This window comes from Tursiops truncatus, chromosome 15, assembly GCF_011762595.2.
Source record: "Tursiops truncatus isolate mTurTru1 chromosome 15, mTurTru1.mat.Y, whole genome shotgun sequence".
Lineage (NCBI taxonomy): Eukaryota > Metazoa > Chordata > Mammalia > Artiodactyla > Delphinidae > Tursiops > Tursiops truncatus.
This window is the reverse complement of record NC_047048.1, coordinates 33106618-33125779: the sequence shown is the minus strand read 5'-3', so window position 1 is coordinate 33125779 and position 19162 is coordinate 33106618. Positions and strand designations below refer to the sequence as shown.

The 19162-nt window shown below is 46.7% G+C and overlaps 1 protein-coding gene across 19 annotated transcripts in view; it reads left to right on the top strand.

Annotated features, from left to right (window-relative positions):
* RBFOX1 (RNA binding fox-1 homolog 1) overlaps nt 1–19162 on the top strand; it is a 2189093-nt gene that overhangs the window by 696845 nt on the left and 1473086 nt on the right. Inside the window, exon 1 of one of the 19 annotated variants that reach the window (XM_073792344.1) lies at nt 1646–2398. The exons of the other annotated variants lie outside the window; for them this stretch is intronic. Within the exon in view, the coding sequence (XP_073648445.1) occupies nt 2396–2398 (3 nt within the window). The 5' untranslated portion in view covers nt 1646–2395. Of the gene's footprint in view, nt 1–1645; nt 2399–19162 lie in introns of those variants that run through there. 19 annotated transcript variants of the gene reach the window in all.

Sequence of the window (19162 nt, the reverse complement as noted above, 5' to 3'; positions counted from 1 at the left end):
ACGGCTAGACAATTACATTTAAATTCGGTGGTTTTCCCATTGTAAACAGTTTCTGGGGGAAATGATTATGATGTTACTAACCCAGATTTATGGCTTCATTGTGCTATCACTGAAGGATAAGAGACTAGTATAAAGAAAAAAAAAGTTGCTTACATACAAATACATTATCGAAGAGAGTCCTCAGGAAGCATATAGTAAAACCAACCCAAACTGCAAAATCACCTACTGGGGCCAGTGAGAGAGACATCTTTCTGGATTTTGCAAAGTTATTTTTGTTACATGTTTTTTAAAAATTCCAGTTGTTGGCAGAAGTTCCTTTTTTAAATTTTATTCTAATGTTAGAAGAAATCCTAGCCCGACAGGATTGCGGAGGAACTCATGAGTCTGCTATTTGGTAGGCACTTAGGAAATACACATGTTACAAAGCAATACATGTAACATGGTCCCTACTTTTGGAAATCTTACAGTTTTACTTGGAAGAGGAGACGTGGTACAAATGCAACAACAACAACAACAAAATCAAATGATAGGGCGGGGAAAATGAACGTGAGCTTCAGAGCAAGGGCTCAAGGCTAGAATCTGGACTTGTCCAATCCCATCTGGCCCTCAGAAGGCAGTGTGGTGCAGTGGTACACCCCATGAAATTAGGTATTGCCCAGGAATCCTGGTTCTTTCCAGCTGTGTGACCTTGAGCAAATTATAGCTTTCTGGACCTCAGACTTTCCTGTGTAACATAATCACCTAAAATGTTTATCTAGAAAAAAAAAAGATGAATTTTTGGCTCAGTGAGTCCAGGGTGAGGCTCAAGAAAGAAGAAACATGGCTGCTTTAACCCCTTTAAGCCTCCGTTTTCTGATCTGCGAAGTGGACAAACCTATAGTACCTACCTCATTTAGTTGTTGGGAAAGTTCGATGTAAATACGTCAAATAGTATCCGGTGAAAGTGAGTGCTAATTGAGTGGTAGGATTTATTGAGGAGTCACAGGGCTTCTGACTCTAAGGCAACTGCTGAGAGAGTAGTCTGTGGACCCCTCTAGAGTCAGCACCCCGTGCAGGATTAGGCAGCCATGTAAGAGGCCAGGGAGGTTTGGCCCAGGCCAGCGCGCAACCGCTCCCTGCCTGGTGTCCCTCGGGCCTGGATAACTTTTTGCATCTCGGATAGGGCTCCATCTTTGCCTGGCCTCAAGATTTCCCAGAGCAGAAGCGGATTGGGGCAAGACACCTCCTCCATGTAACATTCCTCTAGGGGATTTGTCCAGTCTCCTTGAGGGGAGGGGGTGGAGGGGGGGCGCTGGTGCTCAGTGAGTGAGTCCACTTTGGGACAAGGACTTGGGAATGCCAAAGACCTGGGTTCAACAGCCACACTCCCAACTCTCACCCCTTCACCCCAGGAGACCGAGGCACTGGGTCGCGCGTCAGCCACCTCCAGTTGGAATCGGGGCTGCGCGCTTGACCGCGGTGGCGGTGCTGGCGAGGGGAAGGGGGAGGGGGCGCTCCCTAGAGCTCGGGATTATTTTTGGCTCCGCAGCCCCGGCTGCTCGCCGCCTGTGGTGCGCGCTCACACACATTCTCACACACACACAGACACGCGCGCACACACATATGCACACATTTTCTCGTTCGCTCTCTCGCCCTCCTTTGTTTATTTTCTAATCCATATTTTTATTTGAAGATCTCTTCTTCACTCTCTCCCGCCCGCCTGCCGGCACTCTCGCGGGCCAACCGGGTGCACACCGCTCCCCTTCGTCACCCCAGCCCTCCTCCCGTCTCCCCGAGCGCGGGGTTTGAAGGTCACCTCCTTTCCAGTCCCCGTGCGAGCCGCGCCGCCACCGCCGCCTCCAGCCGGAGCCGGTGGCACAGGCTGCGCTGCCGTGAAGTGGTTCTCGCAGCCGCGGCGGCGGCAGCGGACCGAGCCCGGGGTCCGCGCCGGTTGGGGAAGCCCGAACTCGCGGAGGGGAATCCCTCTCGCTTCACCCCAGCCCCCGGCTGCGCCCGCGGTGGGGCGGGGACGCTCTGCCAGCCCGCGAACGGCAGAGGCGGCGGCCGCGACCAGACCCACGCGTGCGCCTCCCCGGCAGGAGGAGGAAGGAGCGAACAGGGCACCCCGCAGCTGGAGGGGACAGCCGCGCGCCCCGCCCGTGCGTCCGGAGCGAGAGAACTCCGAGCCTGCCACCAGGCAGAGCGCGGAGAAGCGGACCGTGCACCCCGGGACCGAGGAACCTTGCGCTCCAGACCCCCGGGCAGTGGCCGTCCGGGCCCAGCGGTGCTGACTCGCACCGCGCGCAGCTGCGCCCAGCCTGCCGCCCAGGCAGGGGCGCCAGGGCGGGGCTGACCTGCCAGCAAAGTTGCGGACAGCGTGGGAGAAGCCAGCACCCGCTTTCGCCATCTCCAGCTCATGGTGAGTGTGGCTGAGGGTGCAGAGAGCGCAGGGAAATTGGAGGGTCTGGGGCCGAGCGGAAGGCGACCGGAGCCGGGTGCGGCGGGAGTTCTAGGTAAGTCCAGGCAGAGTCACCGCCTCTTTGACCCCCTGACCTGGCCAAAGGGTCCCACTGAGGGAAGAGCTGGCTTCTCGAGGGCTGGCTTCCTCTCAGAGCCAGGCCGGGCGCGCTGTACTGGGAACTTTTTCAGTGTGGTGGAGAGATCTCTCTGCACGTCCTCCCTGGGGGCTGAGATCAGGAGCCCCTACCCCCTCATCCTTCTAGAAGCAAGCCCTTTCTCGGCCCAAAGCGCGCCTCTGGAGCGCCCAGGCTGCCTTGTCCGTCCTCCTGGGAGCGAGTCCCAGGTGCAGGGAACAGCGGGCGTCTGCCTGCGCACTTTGCTTAGGGTTCCTGGCAGACTGGAAGCGTGCACGCGGTGCGCCCCGGGGCGCTGCCTCTCCACCGCCCTTAACGAGGTCTGAGGGAGAAGGCACTTCGTGGCCTGGGAGAGCGTTTAGAAGCATCGAATCCTTTGTGGAAGGCGGGGAAGAGGAGGGTCGCTGAGCTGGAGGGAGAGTGTCTGTGTTTATGGACACCGGAGGGACGCCCAAGACGCCACTGCATTTGACCCTGGGGGGAGGGGAAGGGGGCCAGCCCAGGAACTCGGGACTTGGAAACTCCGGCTGCGCCCCTTGGTTCTTTTGGTTCCTTAGGGCACCTTCACCCTGGAGAGGAAACCCAGGTAGCAGTTCTCGGCGCAGGCCAGGGGTCGCCTCTTGTCAGCTCCAGTTTCCCAACTCTCCAGGGTTAGAGGCGAGGGAGGGGTTAGCGAGTCGCTGCTTCCATATCCCCGCGGCCCGGGGAACCATCAGGTTGGGATGCTCCTGGAGTCTTTAAGGTGTCAGCTCCGAGGGACTAGGCCAGCCCGGAAGCTGCCCGCGTGGAAAGGGCGGGGAAGACCCCGACCCGCCTGGTCCAGGAGCCGCCAACTCTACTCCCTGCTGCCAGGGAATGGGGGGCTCAAGGCTGCTGCCCGGACAAGCAAGGGCCGGGCTGCGCCTGCCTGGCTCGGAGCGTGTGGGGCGGGGCTGCTCAAGTGCTTGGAAATTCGAGTCTGGCCGTCCAGGGAATTGGTACCCACCGCGGGTCTTTTCAGTTGAACTTGGAAAGAAGTGCGGACGGTGTCATGGAATAGCTTTGTTTGAGCTGCAATATGATGCGCCACAACTGGAGTTTTCTTTTATAATAATTATGATTGTATATTTTTATTATTTTTTAAAATCTGGTCCGCCAAGAGGCCTGGCCTTTTCAGCACAAGTTTAGGACACACCCCAGCCAGTGATCTCTCCCTGCCCCTGTCCTAGTTCATCTACCCTCCATTTCCCATTTATCTTTGTTACAAAGGAAAAAAATAAAAGATATGAGAGGGCCTGGATCCTTTCAATTCTTAAGTGACCACAGAGGGCCTGGCTGGAGCCATGGGCAGATTTATTTTTGGCCAAGGTCTTTTTTCTTCAGAGGCAAGGACCTGGGCCCATGAAGGGTAAAAGTGACGCTGGCAGGGGTTCTAGGGCAAACAACGGGGCTGACTCCAGACCTTCATGCTTTCTGAGCTCATCTGGGAAGCACTGGGATCTGGGGGAATCCACTGGGTTTCCCCTAAGTTAACTCATGGCTGAGTTGGATTAGGAAGAAACTGGTATTATCCTTTACAGTTTCTGAGGGTACCGTTAGCGTCCAGAGATAAGGCTGAGAAGAGTCCGGGCCCTTGGCTGTGCCACCTGCTAGCTGTGTGACCTTGGGCAAGTGACTTCACCTCTCTGTGTCTCAGTTTATTCACCTGCCAGATGAAAGTTTTAGTGGTAGTATGGACCACAGCGGGTTTGGGGGAGAATTAAATAGAGCAATAAGCACAGAACAGGGTCTGACACATGGCAAGTGTCTGGATGATGTTAGTTTTCTTTCTTTCTTTTTTTTTTTATCAGATAGATTACTCTCTATTTTGAGTCTTATGACACCTGGTGGGATAGGAAAGGCAGGCAGCTTCCCTTACATGTATGCCCTTTCTTTTAAACGACAGATCACAAATAGGGAGGTTAATCGTAAAGGGAGATTTCTCAACAGAAACCTCCTTCCTTCCAAGCCTGACCTCTCCTCATGTTCTAAGGAGGATCAGCGACACGCCGCCCACTGGCCGAGAGGTGGGTTGGTGGCATTTGACAACATCTCAACAGGCACCTATACCCTGAAATTAAGTTTTTACTTAATTAAGTATTTAAGTTTTTACAGCAGTTGTGTACTTTATTCTTCCATCAACAGAAGGCCTGCTTCTCCTTGGCCTCCTGGGATGAAAGTATCATCTTAGTAAATCTTACTTTCCTAAGAACACACCGTCTTTATTGTCACCCCGTGGTCCCAGGGTTTTCCACTTAGAAACGAGCCAAAACATGGATCTGAGCAGATTTCTCCTCCTGGAATTGACCCACTCTGCCCTATTTTCTCTTCATGATAATTGATGCTATTTTTTTACCTACTTCTCTAATGTCTGAGCACAGGCCGCTGTGACATCTTCACGTCTCTGATGACTTTTTTTTTTTTAAAACAAATTTAGCCTTTTCAGTTCAAGCCATACCAAATCATTATATTTTATAAAATTCCTTTCAGATAAGTCTTTTTTTTTCTTTTTCATTTAGAAAATTGGGTCTGTCCTGTATAAACATGTCTGACATTTCACCTTTGCAAAAATCAGGCCATTTTATTTGCATCTTTTAAGCTGATGTGTGGAGTAATGAACACATTCCAAGAGGGAAATCGTATCTGACACAGAAAATACTTTGGGGACGCAGTGATTTCCCAGTGGTGTGTGTGAAGACTATTGAAATCCAAGTGCACTTGCTCTGAAGGACACAGGGCAGCTCATCTCGCTTTTCCCACCCAGCATGGGAGCCACGTAGTAAGCATGCTCCACAAAGTAATATCGAGTGACTTTCCTAAAAGCATCACTTGTCACGTTTCCTTTCCCCTATATTGCCCGAGACAAAACGTTGTTGTGCCAAAGAGCTCAAACTTGGAGATGATATTTTTATTTTTTTATTTTTAAAATATTCATTTATTTATTTGGTTGCACTGGGTCTCATTTGCAGTAGGTGGGCTCCTTAGTTGCGGCTCCAGGGCTCCTTAGTTGCGGCAGGCATGCTTCTTAGTTGTGGCACGTGAACTCTTAGTTGCGGCACGCGTGTGGAATCTAGTTCCCTGACCAGGGATCAAACCTGGGCCCCCTGCATTGAGAGTGCTGAGTCTTATCCACTGAGCCACCAGGGAAGTCCTGATGATATTTTTAAGACGTTCTGAGGCTCTCCCTGATGCCTGCCTCCCATTATTTAAAGCACTGCCTCGAGGCACCAGTCTTAAAATATTAAAACTTTAATTAAAGAATAAATGGTGAGGGAGCTTCAAAATGAGGGGCACCAGGCACCTTCAGATGACTTCAACAGAGATCATGGTTAGACTAGGTTGTCGGGTCTGGGGGTTCTTATGAAAATGACCCATGGAGTTATAAGGAGAGACAACCATCCTCATGCTTTATATCTGTTGTTACTCTGAGCACCATCATTACTGTTGGCCTGTCATTGGTCATCAGACACAACAGATGTGGGTGGCGCTTGCCTGCTGCTATGGGTGGGCGTGTCTGTACTGGAGGAAGGAGTAACTAACGTAGTAAATGTTTATCCAGAACATACCACACGTTAGCTGTTCTGCTCGGGGAACAAGGCCAATGAGAACCTTGCCCTCTTGGAGCTTCTTTGGTTGTGGGGAGAGCCAGACAATAAGCAAGGGATGGAAAATTCATTTTTATGAGGACAATGACAAGGGTTACAAAAATTATGGTGTGACAATATGATAGTGACTTGGAAGGACTTTCCAAGGAGGAGAGATTTGAGCTGAGATCTAATTGAAAGGAGTAGTTGATGTGTATCAAGCGATACATGCATCCTGTGAGCATTTATTGAGCACCTACTATGTGCCAAGCACTGTTCAAAGCACTTGCCATACACAGTGATCAGATGGAGCATTCCTTCTAGAGTGTTCTACATGAAGAGCATTTTAGAAAGAGGGAACAGCAAGTGCAAAGGCCCCGAGGCTGAAACAGGGATACCATTATATGGATGAAGTCGGGTCATAGAGGCTCCTGAGACCTGATAAGGAGTCTGGCTCTTATTATTCCAATGAAGCCATTGGAAGGTTTAATGCAGAGACGTGCCATGTTATATTTATGGCTTACATGTTGTGGGAAACACTGTCAGATGTTTCTGAGAAGGGTAAATAAAGAAGCATGTCTTCCTGGCCAGCCAGCTTTTGTCTCAAAGTTCCAATTCATCTCCATAACCAAGTTTGGTCTGTGGACTTCCCGGCACTGGAAGGGGAAGCCCTACAGCGTCGAAGAAAATGAACTTTTTTTCCCCCTCCTTTGGGGACTTAGAACAAAGTCTTAAATTCAAGATGGGGGATTAGTTTATAGGGAAAAGGAACCCCAGGTTTCTCAGTAATACTCATTGTGTGTGGCTGGAACAGTAGCAGGTGTCTGTATACATTATCTTACTTAGTTCTTTCCCTAGATACCCCTTCAAAGAAGCAGCACCTCCTCCCCTGCCCCAGCACCCACACACACTCTTCCCAGTGGCTTGGCTACCTCACCGTCTATCTGCAAAATGGGGACGTGAAAAGACTCCACCTCGGAGTGCGCGAGAATGATCCAGTGGAATCACTCATTACTCCCATATCCAGCATCTACTCTGTGCCAGGCACCCTGCTAGATGCCAGGGATACCATGATGTCCAAACCAGGTGCATATACGGTTTGGACACAGATCCCTGTTTTTGATCATCTATTCCAGAAGGTTCCTTTTGAGAGTGTGGCCATGTTTTTCTCCCATGAGTGCATGTGATAATGGATATTGACAGGAAGAAGTGAGCTGCCTCCTGAGAGCCCTGAGTGCTCCTGGCATTGTCCATCTTCGGAGGCTCTCCTGGCCTTGGTAGGTGGTAATAAGTTGTGATGGAGCATTTGGACATCTGGACAGTTCAACTTTCTTCCCACATTTGACCCCCCCGCCCCCAAGCCTGTCTCTCTTTATCCACAAGCCTGGAGCTCTGTCAGTGCTTGTTAGAGGAGCTGTGATAATAATGATAAGTTTATGATTTTTTTTTTTTTTTTGGCTGAGCTGTGAGACATGCTGGATCTTAGTTCCCAGACCAGGGATCGAACCCGGGGCCCCCTGCGGTGGACGCACGGAGTCCTAACCACTGGACCGCCAGGGAATTCCCAGGTTTATGTGTTTTGAGCACTTTCTGGATGATACAAGCTGTGCTGAGCACTCTGCCTGCGTGGCCGTGTGTTGAGCTGTGTTTTCCTGCCATGTGATCTCTTCCTCCTGCCCTCCCCTCCACAGCTCACCTTGTTTACTCCCTACTCATCCTTTAGGTTACAACTCAGGGGTCTCTTGCTTAGGGAGACCTTCTGCCTTTCCCGGTATGGATCCCCTTCCTTGCAGTCATCCCAGGAGCGTCTTTGGATTTACTTGGTGGCTCTGTTTTATCTCTTTCTCTTACTCCACTGGAAGGTAAAGTCAGGTGGGCCACGCACACACCTGGTTTGGACATATGGTATCCCTGGCATCTAGCAGGGTGTTTGGCACAGAGTAGATGCTGGATGTGGGAGTAATGAGTGATTCTGTTGGATCGTTCTCATGCACTTTGAGGTGGAGTCTTTTCATGTCCCCATTTTGCAGATAGATGGTGAGGTGTAGGCGGGGTTAAGCAGTGTGTCTCAGGGCACCACATCAGGTAAGTGGCCCACCCAGGATTTTTAACCGGATGATCTCAACGCGTAGTCCGAAATACTGATCACTGCACTCACACTGCCTGTGTTGCTGCTTTGTAAGATGCTAGGGAGGGAGGAGGCAGTGCCATGCAGTGGTTAGGGGGACTTTGCTGCTCAGCTTGAGGAGCTCTGAGCAGTGATGCTGAGTCTATCAGAGGCACAAAAAGAAAACAGGGCACCTGTTTCTGTTTGTCACAACCGTTCGTCGTTGTGTATGAGTGGCCTGAGCAGGGGGTCTGCGCTGGTGTAATCTGGCTCTTGTTTTGCTCTTTCTCTCCTCAGAGCCTTCGGGCCCCTGGCTCTGGGCTCACACTCCGAGTGTGATTTTGCAGGGAGTGCAGAGGGCACCCATCTGGCTGCAGGCATTTGGGGGCATCATCCCCTTCAGGCTAACACGGCTCTGATAACCACTGGCAGTGTGGTTTGCGTACCGCGGCTCACTCCATTGAAGCACTGTCATCTGAATCAGCTCGCCTTTCATTTTTTCTGAGAACCAAAACTAGGCCTTTGCCAGCATAATAGATCAACTTGTGCCATCACCTTGCTTATTGTTAGGTCTGTCTTTCCTCAAGATGTTCCTTTTCTGTGAATTTTAGAATAGGGGAGTCAGAGATGAGAGTATGGATTTAGGTTTTCAAAATTGTCTTCTTTGTGTCATCCTCAGTTCCCTAAGAGCTACCATTTGTAGGAAGCTCCTTTTGTGCCAGGGCACAGGGAAGAATGCTTTGCATGCAGTGTTGCATTAACTATTTACCACAGACTTTATTATCCCCATTTTGCAGATGGGAGTACTGAGGCCCAAAGACTAAGTTGCAGACTCAAGCAGTTGCTTCCAAAGTCCTGGGCTTCTCTCTTCTACTCAGCGCTGAGAGGACATGCTGGGTGTCGAGGGGCATAGCAAGAGGGACCTTCACAAGAGGCTTGGGAGGAAGGAGGTGATGCAGGGTGATGATTAGGATTTCAGAATCAGACTGTCTGGCTTCAGTCCCAGCTCTGTCACATTCTAGCTCCATGCCCTTTGGTCTTACTTAACCTCTCTGAGCCTCAGTCTTCCATTTGGAGATAATAATGGTTCTTACATTGCAGGATCAGTCTGATGATTAATCAGCCCTGTAAATTATTTTAGCAAAGTACCTGGCACATAGCGTGTGTTCACTAGTGGTGCTGGCTCTGATAATAGTGACAATTATTATTACCATTTAATAATAATTATATCATTATTGTTGTTGTTGTTGTTACTAGAATTTCACAGTCCCTTGAGGTAGCAAACTGGCCCCAGAATGTGATTCTTACATTTTCCTCTTGGCTGTAACAGAGATGATAAATTGAGAGTGAAGGAGGAAGGACCCAGCATGGCTGCAAGTGTATAGTTGAGGGAGTTGACAGACCTGAGTCTCTATATGGAGTTCCGCCTGCGGAGGACTGCTGACAGCAGCCATATGCACGGGCTCTGATTGATTGGCAGAGAGAAACACTAATATATTAGACTCGTTATGAAAAGTGACAGAGCAGGGAATCCAGAGGCTGATTCAGCATCAGCAGCCCTGGCCAGATCCTGGTGGTGCTAGCTGGGTGTCTGTTTCCCGTGGGACAAGCCCTCCCTCTCCATCCCGGGGTCATTGCTTGTGTTCCAGAGTGAGTCTCTTAAAGATGCCCTGGGCCTGACTGAGCCTTATTGGGTCTTTCTGAAGGGAAGCCTGGCCCGTGGCATGGCTCACTGTCAGGGCATCGTGAAAAACACATCTTTTCCATGGGCAGCCTTAGAAAGCTGGGTCCAGGTCAGGCTGCTGATTGCAAAGGCTGATAAGAGAATGGAGATGGCACACACAGAAATTCTCAGAGGGGAGGAAGATATTCTCATTTGCATGGGGTGGGAAATTTCAAGAATTTCCTAGGGGAGAATAAAGAGGGGGATTGATACCTCTCTTTAGAACGTGAAGCTCTTCATTGGGAGGGTTTCTCATTTCTAATTGGAGGAGTTTGGTCAGTCTGAAATATAGCAGGTAGCGTGCTGGCTAAAAAAGGAGAAAAAAGCCTTGCCTTTCAACATGATGGCACATTGACCTAAGCTAATGGAGTTATTTTGGAGTCAGAAAAGCTTTGAGAAGACCAAACTCCCTGAGAACCAAGGTGTGAGAAGACACAGGCTTTGGATCCAGGCATACCTAACTTTTGAGTCCAGACTCTGCACTTTCTAGCTGTGTGACCTCAGGCAAGTTATTGTACCTCTCTGAGCCTCTCTTTCCCTATCTATCAAAGGACGAATGATTCTGCCTGTCTCACCAAGGATTGATGCTCCAGAGTAAGGTGAGTTAAAACATAGACTTCTGAGAATATTCCCTCCTCATCTATTTACTTACCTTGTAATATGCAGACAAGAACTTTTCACTAGGAGGCTCTTTGATACAAAAGTTTCTGGAGTTAATGTGCCTCGTGGTTCTTAGAAGGATATTTTTTTTTCTAGTGAATTTTTGTTTGTTTCACACGTGAAACTTGCATAGGTTTAGTCTGTGTGAACTTCCAGTAACCTTTGGAAGTGCATATTGAGGACAAAGAATCATTCCCCACTACTCCATAAATTCAGTTCTCCTGAATTGTGGTTTGCCGCTTCTAATGAGAGATATTATAAGAAAGCCATTTCATGCAATATTTGAAAAAATAGATATTACATATACACAGAAAAAGAAGAGACCATTTAGACCGAGTTTAAGAGTGGATACAGCTGAGTCTGTAACACTTGAAATGCAAAGAACAAAATATTTTTGAAAACAAATGAGGGGAACCAAGAAAGATAAAAGGTCATGAAGAAGTCACACTCCCTGCTGTTAATTGCCGTGCTCACCATCCTTGTCTTATCTCTGGTTTCAGGGATCAGAAAAAGTTCATTCTTTCTGGAGATATTGATTGGTATTTATGTATCAGACATTCTAAGTGGAACAAATGATTGTGTTCCCTTTTCACCTGCCAGGAAGCTCAGAGCCGATTTTACAGTCCAGTCTTGACAGTGTATAGGATTTGCCAGCATAGGTTTTACATATTAACCTCACTGTTGGCTCCGTTTTACTTCTCTGCCTCTAATTTTCACCTTTTATTGTAATTTATGTTGCTTGTTTCATTATTTTTTAGAAAGCATGATCTTTGCAAGGTATCTAAAATAAATATACATAAGATAGGTAGCAGTTGGGAGGCACAAATGAATAAGTTGCAGTCCTTTAAAATATCAGGAATTCCGGAAAACATGGTGCTATAGTGCAGCGCTAGGTATCCTGAGCTAGACCCGGAGTAAAGCAGTGTCATTTGAGTCCCAGCAGTGCAAATGGATACTCTTATTTTCTCCCATTTTTTTCTTAGAAAAAATTTTAAATGACATGACATTTTAATGTTATGTCACTTTAAACGACATGTAGGATCGCTTTTCTGGGGTCATTCACTGCCTTTCTCATACATTCGGTAAACATTTAAGACATTGCTCCCTGTCAGGTGCTGTGTCAGGCTCTGTTGTATTTGGATGATACACTGACCGGTGACCAAGACCAGCAAGATCTCTGCCTCCTGACGCTTATTCTCTAGTGGGAGAGACCAACATAAACCATGAAAACAAATAAATGGACCATATAATTATCTATTATAATAAGTATTAAGATGGAAACAAAACGGGGCACTGATGTGCTAAAAAGGTAAAGGGCCATATAGGGTTGGAGGGTGTGGGAAGATCTGTCCAAAAAGGTCTGTCCAAAAGGGGAGACTTTTAGGTGACATTTAAGCTGAGACCTGGAGAATGACAAGGACTGAGTTCTGCCAAGAGGGGAGCTGGAGGGAGGGCAGGAGAGCATGGTGGCCAGAGCCCCGGAGTACGGGGAGCGCTCTACACGCCATGAAACCTGCACGGGGGCCCCCATGCCCGGAGCAGCGTGAGCAAGGGAGTTGATGTGGCCGGAGGAGCTGCAGAGGCCACAGCACGCAGTCTGTTCTCGAGACCCCATGCTTTTTCTTTCTGAAGTGGGTGAGGTCTGTGCTGGAACCATTACTCACAGATGTGCAGCTGATGGGAGAACAGCTCTCAGGGTGAGAGAATGGCTGCGGGGAGCACCTCTGCGGGGAAAGGTGAGGTGTGTGCGTGTGCGTGTGGGTGGGTGTGCGCATGTGCAGGTGCGTGATGATGCACGTGTGTGACGCAGGAGGAAGAGAGGGCAGGAAGGGTGACCAGATGGTGGTGTGATGGGCTCTGATTTCAGAACCCGTGAGAATGAGGAACGGGGCAGCTGCGCCTTCTCTTATTTCATGTCCAGGTTGTCTCTGTTTAGTCCTCTACTCAAGTCGTCCCTCAGTTTTGTAGGTACATTCGGTGAGTGACAACATCTTAGGAGGTAGAGCCAGACCTCAATTCTGTGAATACACCTTCATAACGTCTGTGAAGAGAAAATAGAATTCCCTTCTTCACCTTAGACCACCCTTAACCACCGCTTCATTGGCTCCATGCCACTGTCAGAGATTTAAAAATAATTGGGAAACGCTTTTGAGACTTCAGCATTTTGGAGTCCTTTTCCAAAGCCTTTTATTAGCACAGCAGTGCTACTTCTGCCTCTTGCGTCGTCACCATTTTCAGTGCCCTCCCTTTTCACTCGTGGTTTTGGTTTTGCTGCCTCTTTGGTCTGACATCCCTCCCTTGCGAGTCTTGGAAACAGGAATGTTCCCTTTTATGTTCCTTGTTCTTCCGGCATTGGTAGAGCGTTGTTACCCTGTTTCCTCCTGTGTTCACCATTTCGAGACAAGGATTGGTGGAATTCCCATTTATAGAAACAAAATCAAGGGAAACAGCTCACAGAGTTTAGTTTGTCTCCATCCTAACTCTTCTAGTTATTAAAAAAAAAAAAAAAGGAAGTGAAATTATTCATTCCCTTGAGCTCCAGATTGCTTTACTGAAAGAAGGGAGGGAATCCACTCCAGGGGAAAGAGGCTCTTGGGCTTTCATTCCTTGATGATCTTCTCTTTACATAATTTTAGGGAGCATATTGGGGAATATTAATTCTGGTCGGCCACAAATGTGCCTCAGCTCAGAGAATAAATGGAGAGCAGTGTCTGGAACAAATGCTTGTCTTAAAAAAGTTTATGAAATGCCAGCAGATGTCACTGTGCCCTTGCCATTTTAGTCTTTTTCCCTTTTAACTTTTTTTAAACCAGCATTAATTATTTGCAGTAGTAAACACTTGCACGCGCGCGCGCAGACACACACACCCACCCACCCACCCACCCACCCAACAAAACACAGGTATATCCTCCTACAGTCATTAATTAAGAGACCATGAAGCAACTTTTTTTTTTTAAGGTCTGGGGCGAGACCAACAGAATTCATTTCATAAGGTGAACCCTCTAAATCACCTGTGTAATATAATTGTCTTTTCCCACAACAGTGGTTTCAGAATTAAAAGACTAGTATACGTTTTATATTTTTTCTCCTTCCCTCTCAGCCATTGTTGGGAAGCTAATAATAGCCCAGGATCCAGCTCAGCTTCTTAGAACCAACTGGCTCTGCTAATTGATACAGCTCTTTATTGGAAAGCTGGAGTTTGCAAAGAAGGCTGGGGGGAAAGCTGGGGCTATAAGTCTCCTGATCCATAGTCTGAGTTATAATGCGAACCTCTTGCAATTTTCCTTGTTGCCGTGAGCACAGCAACGTGCGTGCTAATAGTCAGTTCCTCTTCTCGGGTTAAAAATTGGTGGCATCTATACAGGAAAAGATTCGACCAAAGTATTTAAAGTTAATCATTTTAAGTGAGGGATGATTTGCCAGCATGTACAGAAGACAAGTACAAAAGTAGTAAGTTAGTTTCGAGGCAGCGAATGATGTATTCTCTGCATAGCTGATGCTTCGCTTTATTTATTTAATAGTTTAGATTAAAATGGCACAGTACCAAAAAAGATGCAAGAGTATGCTGAGAAAAATACATTTCTCTTCCAACTTGCCTCCTAGCTTACCAGAGACAACTACAATCATGGTTTCTCACACGTCCTTTTGTAGATCTGTTTATGCACATATAGACATTCACACTGATTCAAGGTAGCATAGAAAATGCATAGTTCCACTCTTTGCTTTTTTTTAAAATTTAAGGATATATTGTAGGGATTATTTCATATCTATACAAAATCTCTCCATCTTCTTAATGGATATATAGTCTTCCATTGCACATATTTAAGTTATTTCATTAGTCTCCTTTTGGTGGATATTTATGTGATTTCTAATATTTTGCTATCACAGTGCGGCATGGAATATGCTTGACCACCACCATTTCCTCACATGTAGGTCTATCTGTAGGGGAAATGCCTAGAGATGGAATTGCTGGGCCAGAGCAGATGGGCCTTTCATTTTTACAGACACCTGCAACCTAAGGATTTGGCTGGCATGTGCCCTGGCATCTCGGTGGGTGACAGAGTTTCTATGAAGACGTATTGTGCAGACGTGCGGCCATTGGACACTGTTTACCTGTTGGCATGTCTTGCATTTCTTGTCATTCCCGTTTTCTGCTAATACTTTCCATCTGCCAGGTACTTTGCTAAGAGCTTTCATTCCATTTTCATATTTTGTCCTGTGGAGTAGACCCTGCCGTCACCGCTGCTTCAGAGGAAGGGACATGAGGGCTGAGAAAGAGAGGTCAGGTGCTTTGCTTAGGGTCACAGGACTGGTTAGTGGTGGCTGGGGATTCACAATCAGAGCCCCGAGCTTAGCCATCATGCAGTGTGTTTTGAACAGCAGAGATCAATACTTTTGAGTTGCACCAGGGTTTAACCTGGGCACTCTTGCACTAGTGACATTTAGATGTGATCGTTTCTGCTGTTGTGTGGGGCTGTCCTGTGGGCTGTGGGATGTCTAGCAGCATCCCCGGTCTCTGCCTATTGGATGCCAGTAGTACCATTCTTTGACTGGCAACCAGAGATGTCTCCAGATAATTGCCAGATGTCTCTGGAGAGGGCGTTGTTGCCCCTAGTTGGAAACCACTGGCTCAGGAACATAGCGCATGTGCTGTGGGGACATATATTGTCACACCAGAGACATGGATTTCACTTGTCCCTGCTTGGGGACACACATTTGGCCCTGCCCAAAGGTGGGGCAGCTGGGCTCCCCTCCTATGAACACCCGTCCAGGAAGAAACAGGAAGGTGTGCTCAGGCCACTGTCATGCTCCCATCACAGTAATGCTCCCTAACACGACTTTGTCTTTTAAAATGTAGCTTAGAAACATCCATGAAAAATTGCCTGGTAAAACAGACTTATAAAAATCATGTTCTCAAGTACAGCCCAGCTTATATATTATGCAGTCTTCCTCTTCGTGCATTTTCATTCCGTGCTCAGTAATGCTCTCCATCAAAATGGCAATCGTGAGGCCTGCGTGACACCACCACCCTTTCCATATACGTGATAGACATTGCTAATCAATTCCTTCCCCCTCCCCCCGCATCAGAGACACTTCCTGAGAATCCTCAATACATCACTTTTGGCATCTACTCTCGGCCAATTGGAATCACTATGTGAAATGAAGTTTATTTGCCATCCCTATTACATGGTGCCTTTTTGGCTGAGAAGGATTATGCCTTCCAGAGAGGCAGGCTTATCATGGGGTATTAGCTTATTTTTCAGTTACTCTGAGAAAAGTACTTGATGGATATGAAGAAATGTCTATTCTTAAGGCATCTGGAATGAATATCCTATTTCATAACAATAATTGGGCACTTGGGAATGTTTCGATGTCCTAGGCATTTTACATATGCTCCACTCTCGCAGACTGTGGTTTGTATTGTGATATCCCTCTCTCCCGCACCAGAAATAACCCCCTCCCTTTAAAGCTGCATGAGGCAGCCAGCCGAGGGTGAAGCGAAATGCTTTGTATACAGTGGAACCGAGACAATTCCCTTAGCAAAGGACATTCAGAAGCTGTGGGATATTATTGGAACTGTGTCACTTCTTAGCATGGGGCAGGTGAGGAAACTTTAAAGAGAAAAGGAACTTGACCATCCAAGACTTCCAAAAGTCGAGTCTGATTTCTAAAGGCCCTGAGGCAAGGTTGCTCTAGGATGGGAACATATGTCTAAAATTTTAAAGTGCTTTTAGGTGGTACCTTATAATCACCCCTTCCGGCATAATGTTTTATTTCCTTTTTGCTTTTTCTGAAGACATGGATGGATTTCCCAGAGGATTATTTGCATAGATTTAGTGATTTGACTAACCTACATGCAAATACCCACCACTGAAATCATTTTTAACTAGTCTCCTGTTTCGGATCCTAGCAAAACACATAAAAATAGTCCTAGGGGGACTTCCCTGGTGGCTCAGTGGTTAAGAATCCGCCTGCCAATGCAGGGGACACAGGTTCGGTCCCTGGTCCTGGAAGATTCCCACATGCTGTGGAGCAACTAAGCCCGTGAGCCACAACTACTGAGCCCATGTGCCACAACTACTGAAGCCTGCGTGCCTAGAGCCTGTGCTTTGCAACAAGAGAAGCCACCGCAATGAGAAGCCCGTGTACCCTAATAACGAAGAGTAGCCCCGGCTCGCCACAACTAGAGAAAGCCTGTGCACAGCAACGAAGGCCCAATGCAGCCAAAAATAAATAAATAAATTTATATATATTAAAAAAAATTAGTCCTGAGAAGATGAAGCACTCGGTCAGAGGGCATCTGTCTCCTTTTTGGGATGGATGGTAATGTTTTTCTTCCTCTCCTCTTTGGTGGCTTAGTCTCTGTGAGGTAGAGACAAAAAGACACATTATTGTGTTTTATTTCCTCTTCTAAGAAAGGAATTCCCACGTGGGTGTCACCAACGGACCAGTGGACTTCAGGGGCTTACTGAAATTGTATTCAAAATTGTTAGAACATTTTTTTTTACTTGGGTGGGAAGTCCATAGCTTTAAAAAAAATCAGATTCTCAAAGAAATTATCAGCCAAAAATACAGTTAATGCTGAGGTGTTAACCAAAACAACCATAAGAATCACAATAACAATGTCATAAAATACTTAATTGAATACCCCTGGCCTCAATAACTTTGGTGATAACTGAAATCAGAAAGTCCTTCCTAAAAACTCTAGGAGTTAAAGTCACGTGCATGGGTGTTTGCTGGAGAAGATTTGCAACCTTTCTTGTAAAGTTCTTGATAGCAAGACTTCTTAGTATGAGGTTGAATTATAGTCCTCAGTCAAGTCTAGTAATAATGTATGTTTATTTTTCAGTACTACTAACTCAATAAAAACTACCGTTGGTTATCCATTGATCATTTGTAAAAAAAAAGCACGTCTGTAAATTGCACTTCAGTGTTACATAATACTGATGAGAAAACTTGCATTTTGGCCTCTCAGTGTCCTGTCATGAAGACTTTCTGGGCTTATATACTTGGGCATCACGAATCACTGCTCTAGGAGGTTAGAAAAGATGGGAGCAGAGGGCTTTCCCATGGGATCTCCAGTCTACAGATATCCCCATTTTTATCAGAGTGGCTCTAAAAACCACGTTTTCTAAATTTTTTCATTTTATAAATTATCAACAGGCTTGAGATACACATGCACACACAAGCACACACCACACACATATATGTAGAATCCACACACATACATGCACTTATGAATGTGTTAGACCCAAATCTGTATTTATATACACTGGTCGTGGTGTATGTCAGTATACCTATCTGCCCAATTTTAGATTATCACTATTAAATACAATTTAGTGGTCTTTCAACACCTCTTCATTGGCCAACCTGTTTTGAGAGAGGTCCATTAGCTATTATCCATTTTAGGCAATATACATGTTTATGAGACACTTAGTAGGAACTTTTGGGATCCAGTATTTTATGAAGCAAAATAGATTAATTTAAATGAAACCCATTTTTGCTTTAGAGCTTGGATTTTTAACTTGGATGAATTCTGCAGAAAAGCTAAGCAGAATTATCTACCACCTGGGTTGGATTTTTGGTTATCCTCCGTATCTGAAATCACACCCAACCATTCCCATAGATTTGAATGGCTGTGATTTTCAACATATACATGTTCTATTGGACCCTTACCAAGTGGTATCTGATTTTCTGTGCATACATTTCTAATGTGGACAAATAATATCACATACCAGCCAGTGTTCCCTATTGTCTTCATGGATCCTGGTTTGCAAAAAAGTAAAAAAAAAAAAAAAAAAAAAAAAATGCTGAATCCCGCAGAAAGTTTCCACTTCCCAGACCAAGATGTGTGCATAGCAGGGAGAAGAGACCAGATGGCCAGTGGGTTGAAATCAACCGAGAACCAGCTGGGATGCATGAGAGGGCATTTCCTCCCCCACTTCCCTGGGAGCCTGGTCAGGGCAGGTCCTAGAGCGCTGAGCAGGACAAGGGACGTCAATGTCAAGACCTCTGTCTGGCTCGAAGGACCCCTGGACAAATAGGAGTTGGATTGGAAGCCAGCAGAGGAGCTGAGGACAGCTGTTAGTTTCCTGCTTGTTTGGGGGGGGGAAAAAAAAAAGCATGCCAGCATGACAGAAGGTTTAAGGGTAAAATGCTGATGAAGAGGAAATACCCATATTTCCCTGTGTTAGCAGTGGCTTGGAGACTGAAGTTCTATGATGAGGGCACATAATTTGGGTGGTTTTAGATCCCAAAGGAAGGAATTTCTTCCATGTAAAGTAAAACCTTTCTTTAACACTGAACAATTAAGCATTTCTTAGACTGCTAACTTCAGCCACTGTGATTCCTAACCCCTGGGTTGACGCTGGGCTTGTTCAGTTGTTTTGAGGAAAGCTGCACACTCTTCAAATTCTCTCATCTCTAATTAATTATTTAAAAGTATTTCTATAGCTATTCTTTTTTTGGTGAATGTATTAGTTATCTATTGGTGCAG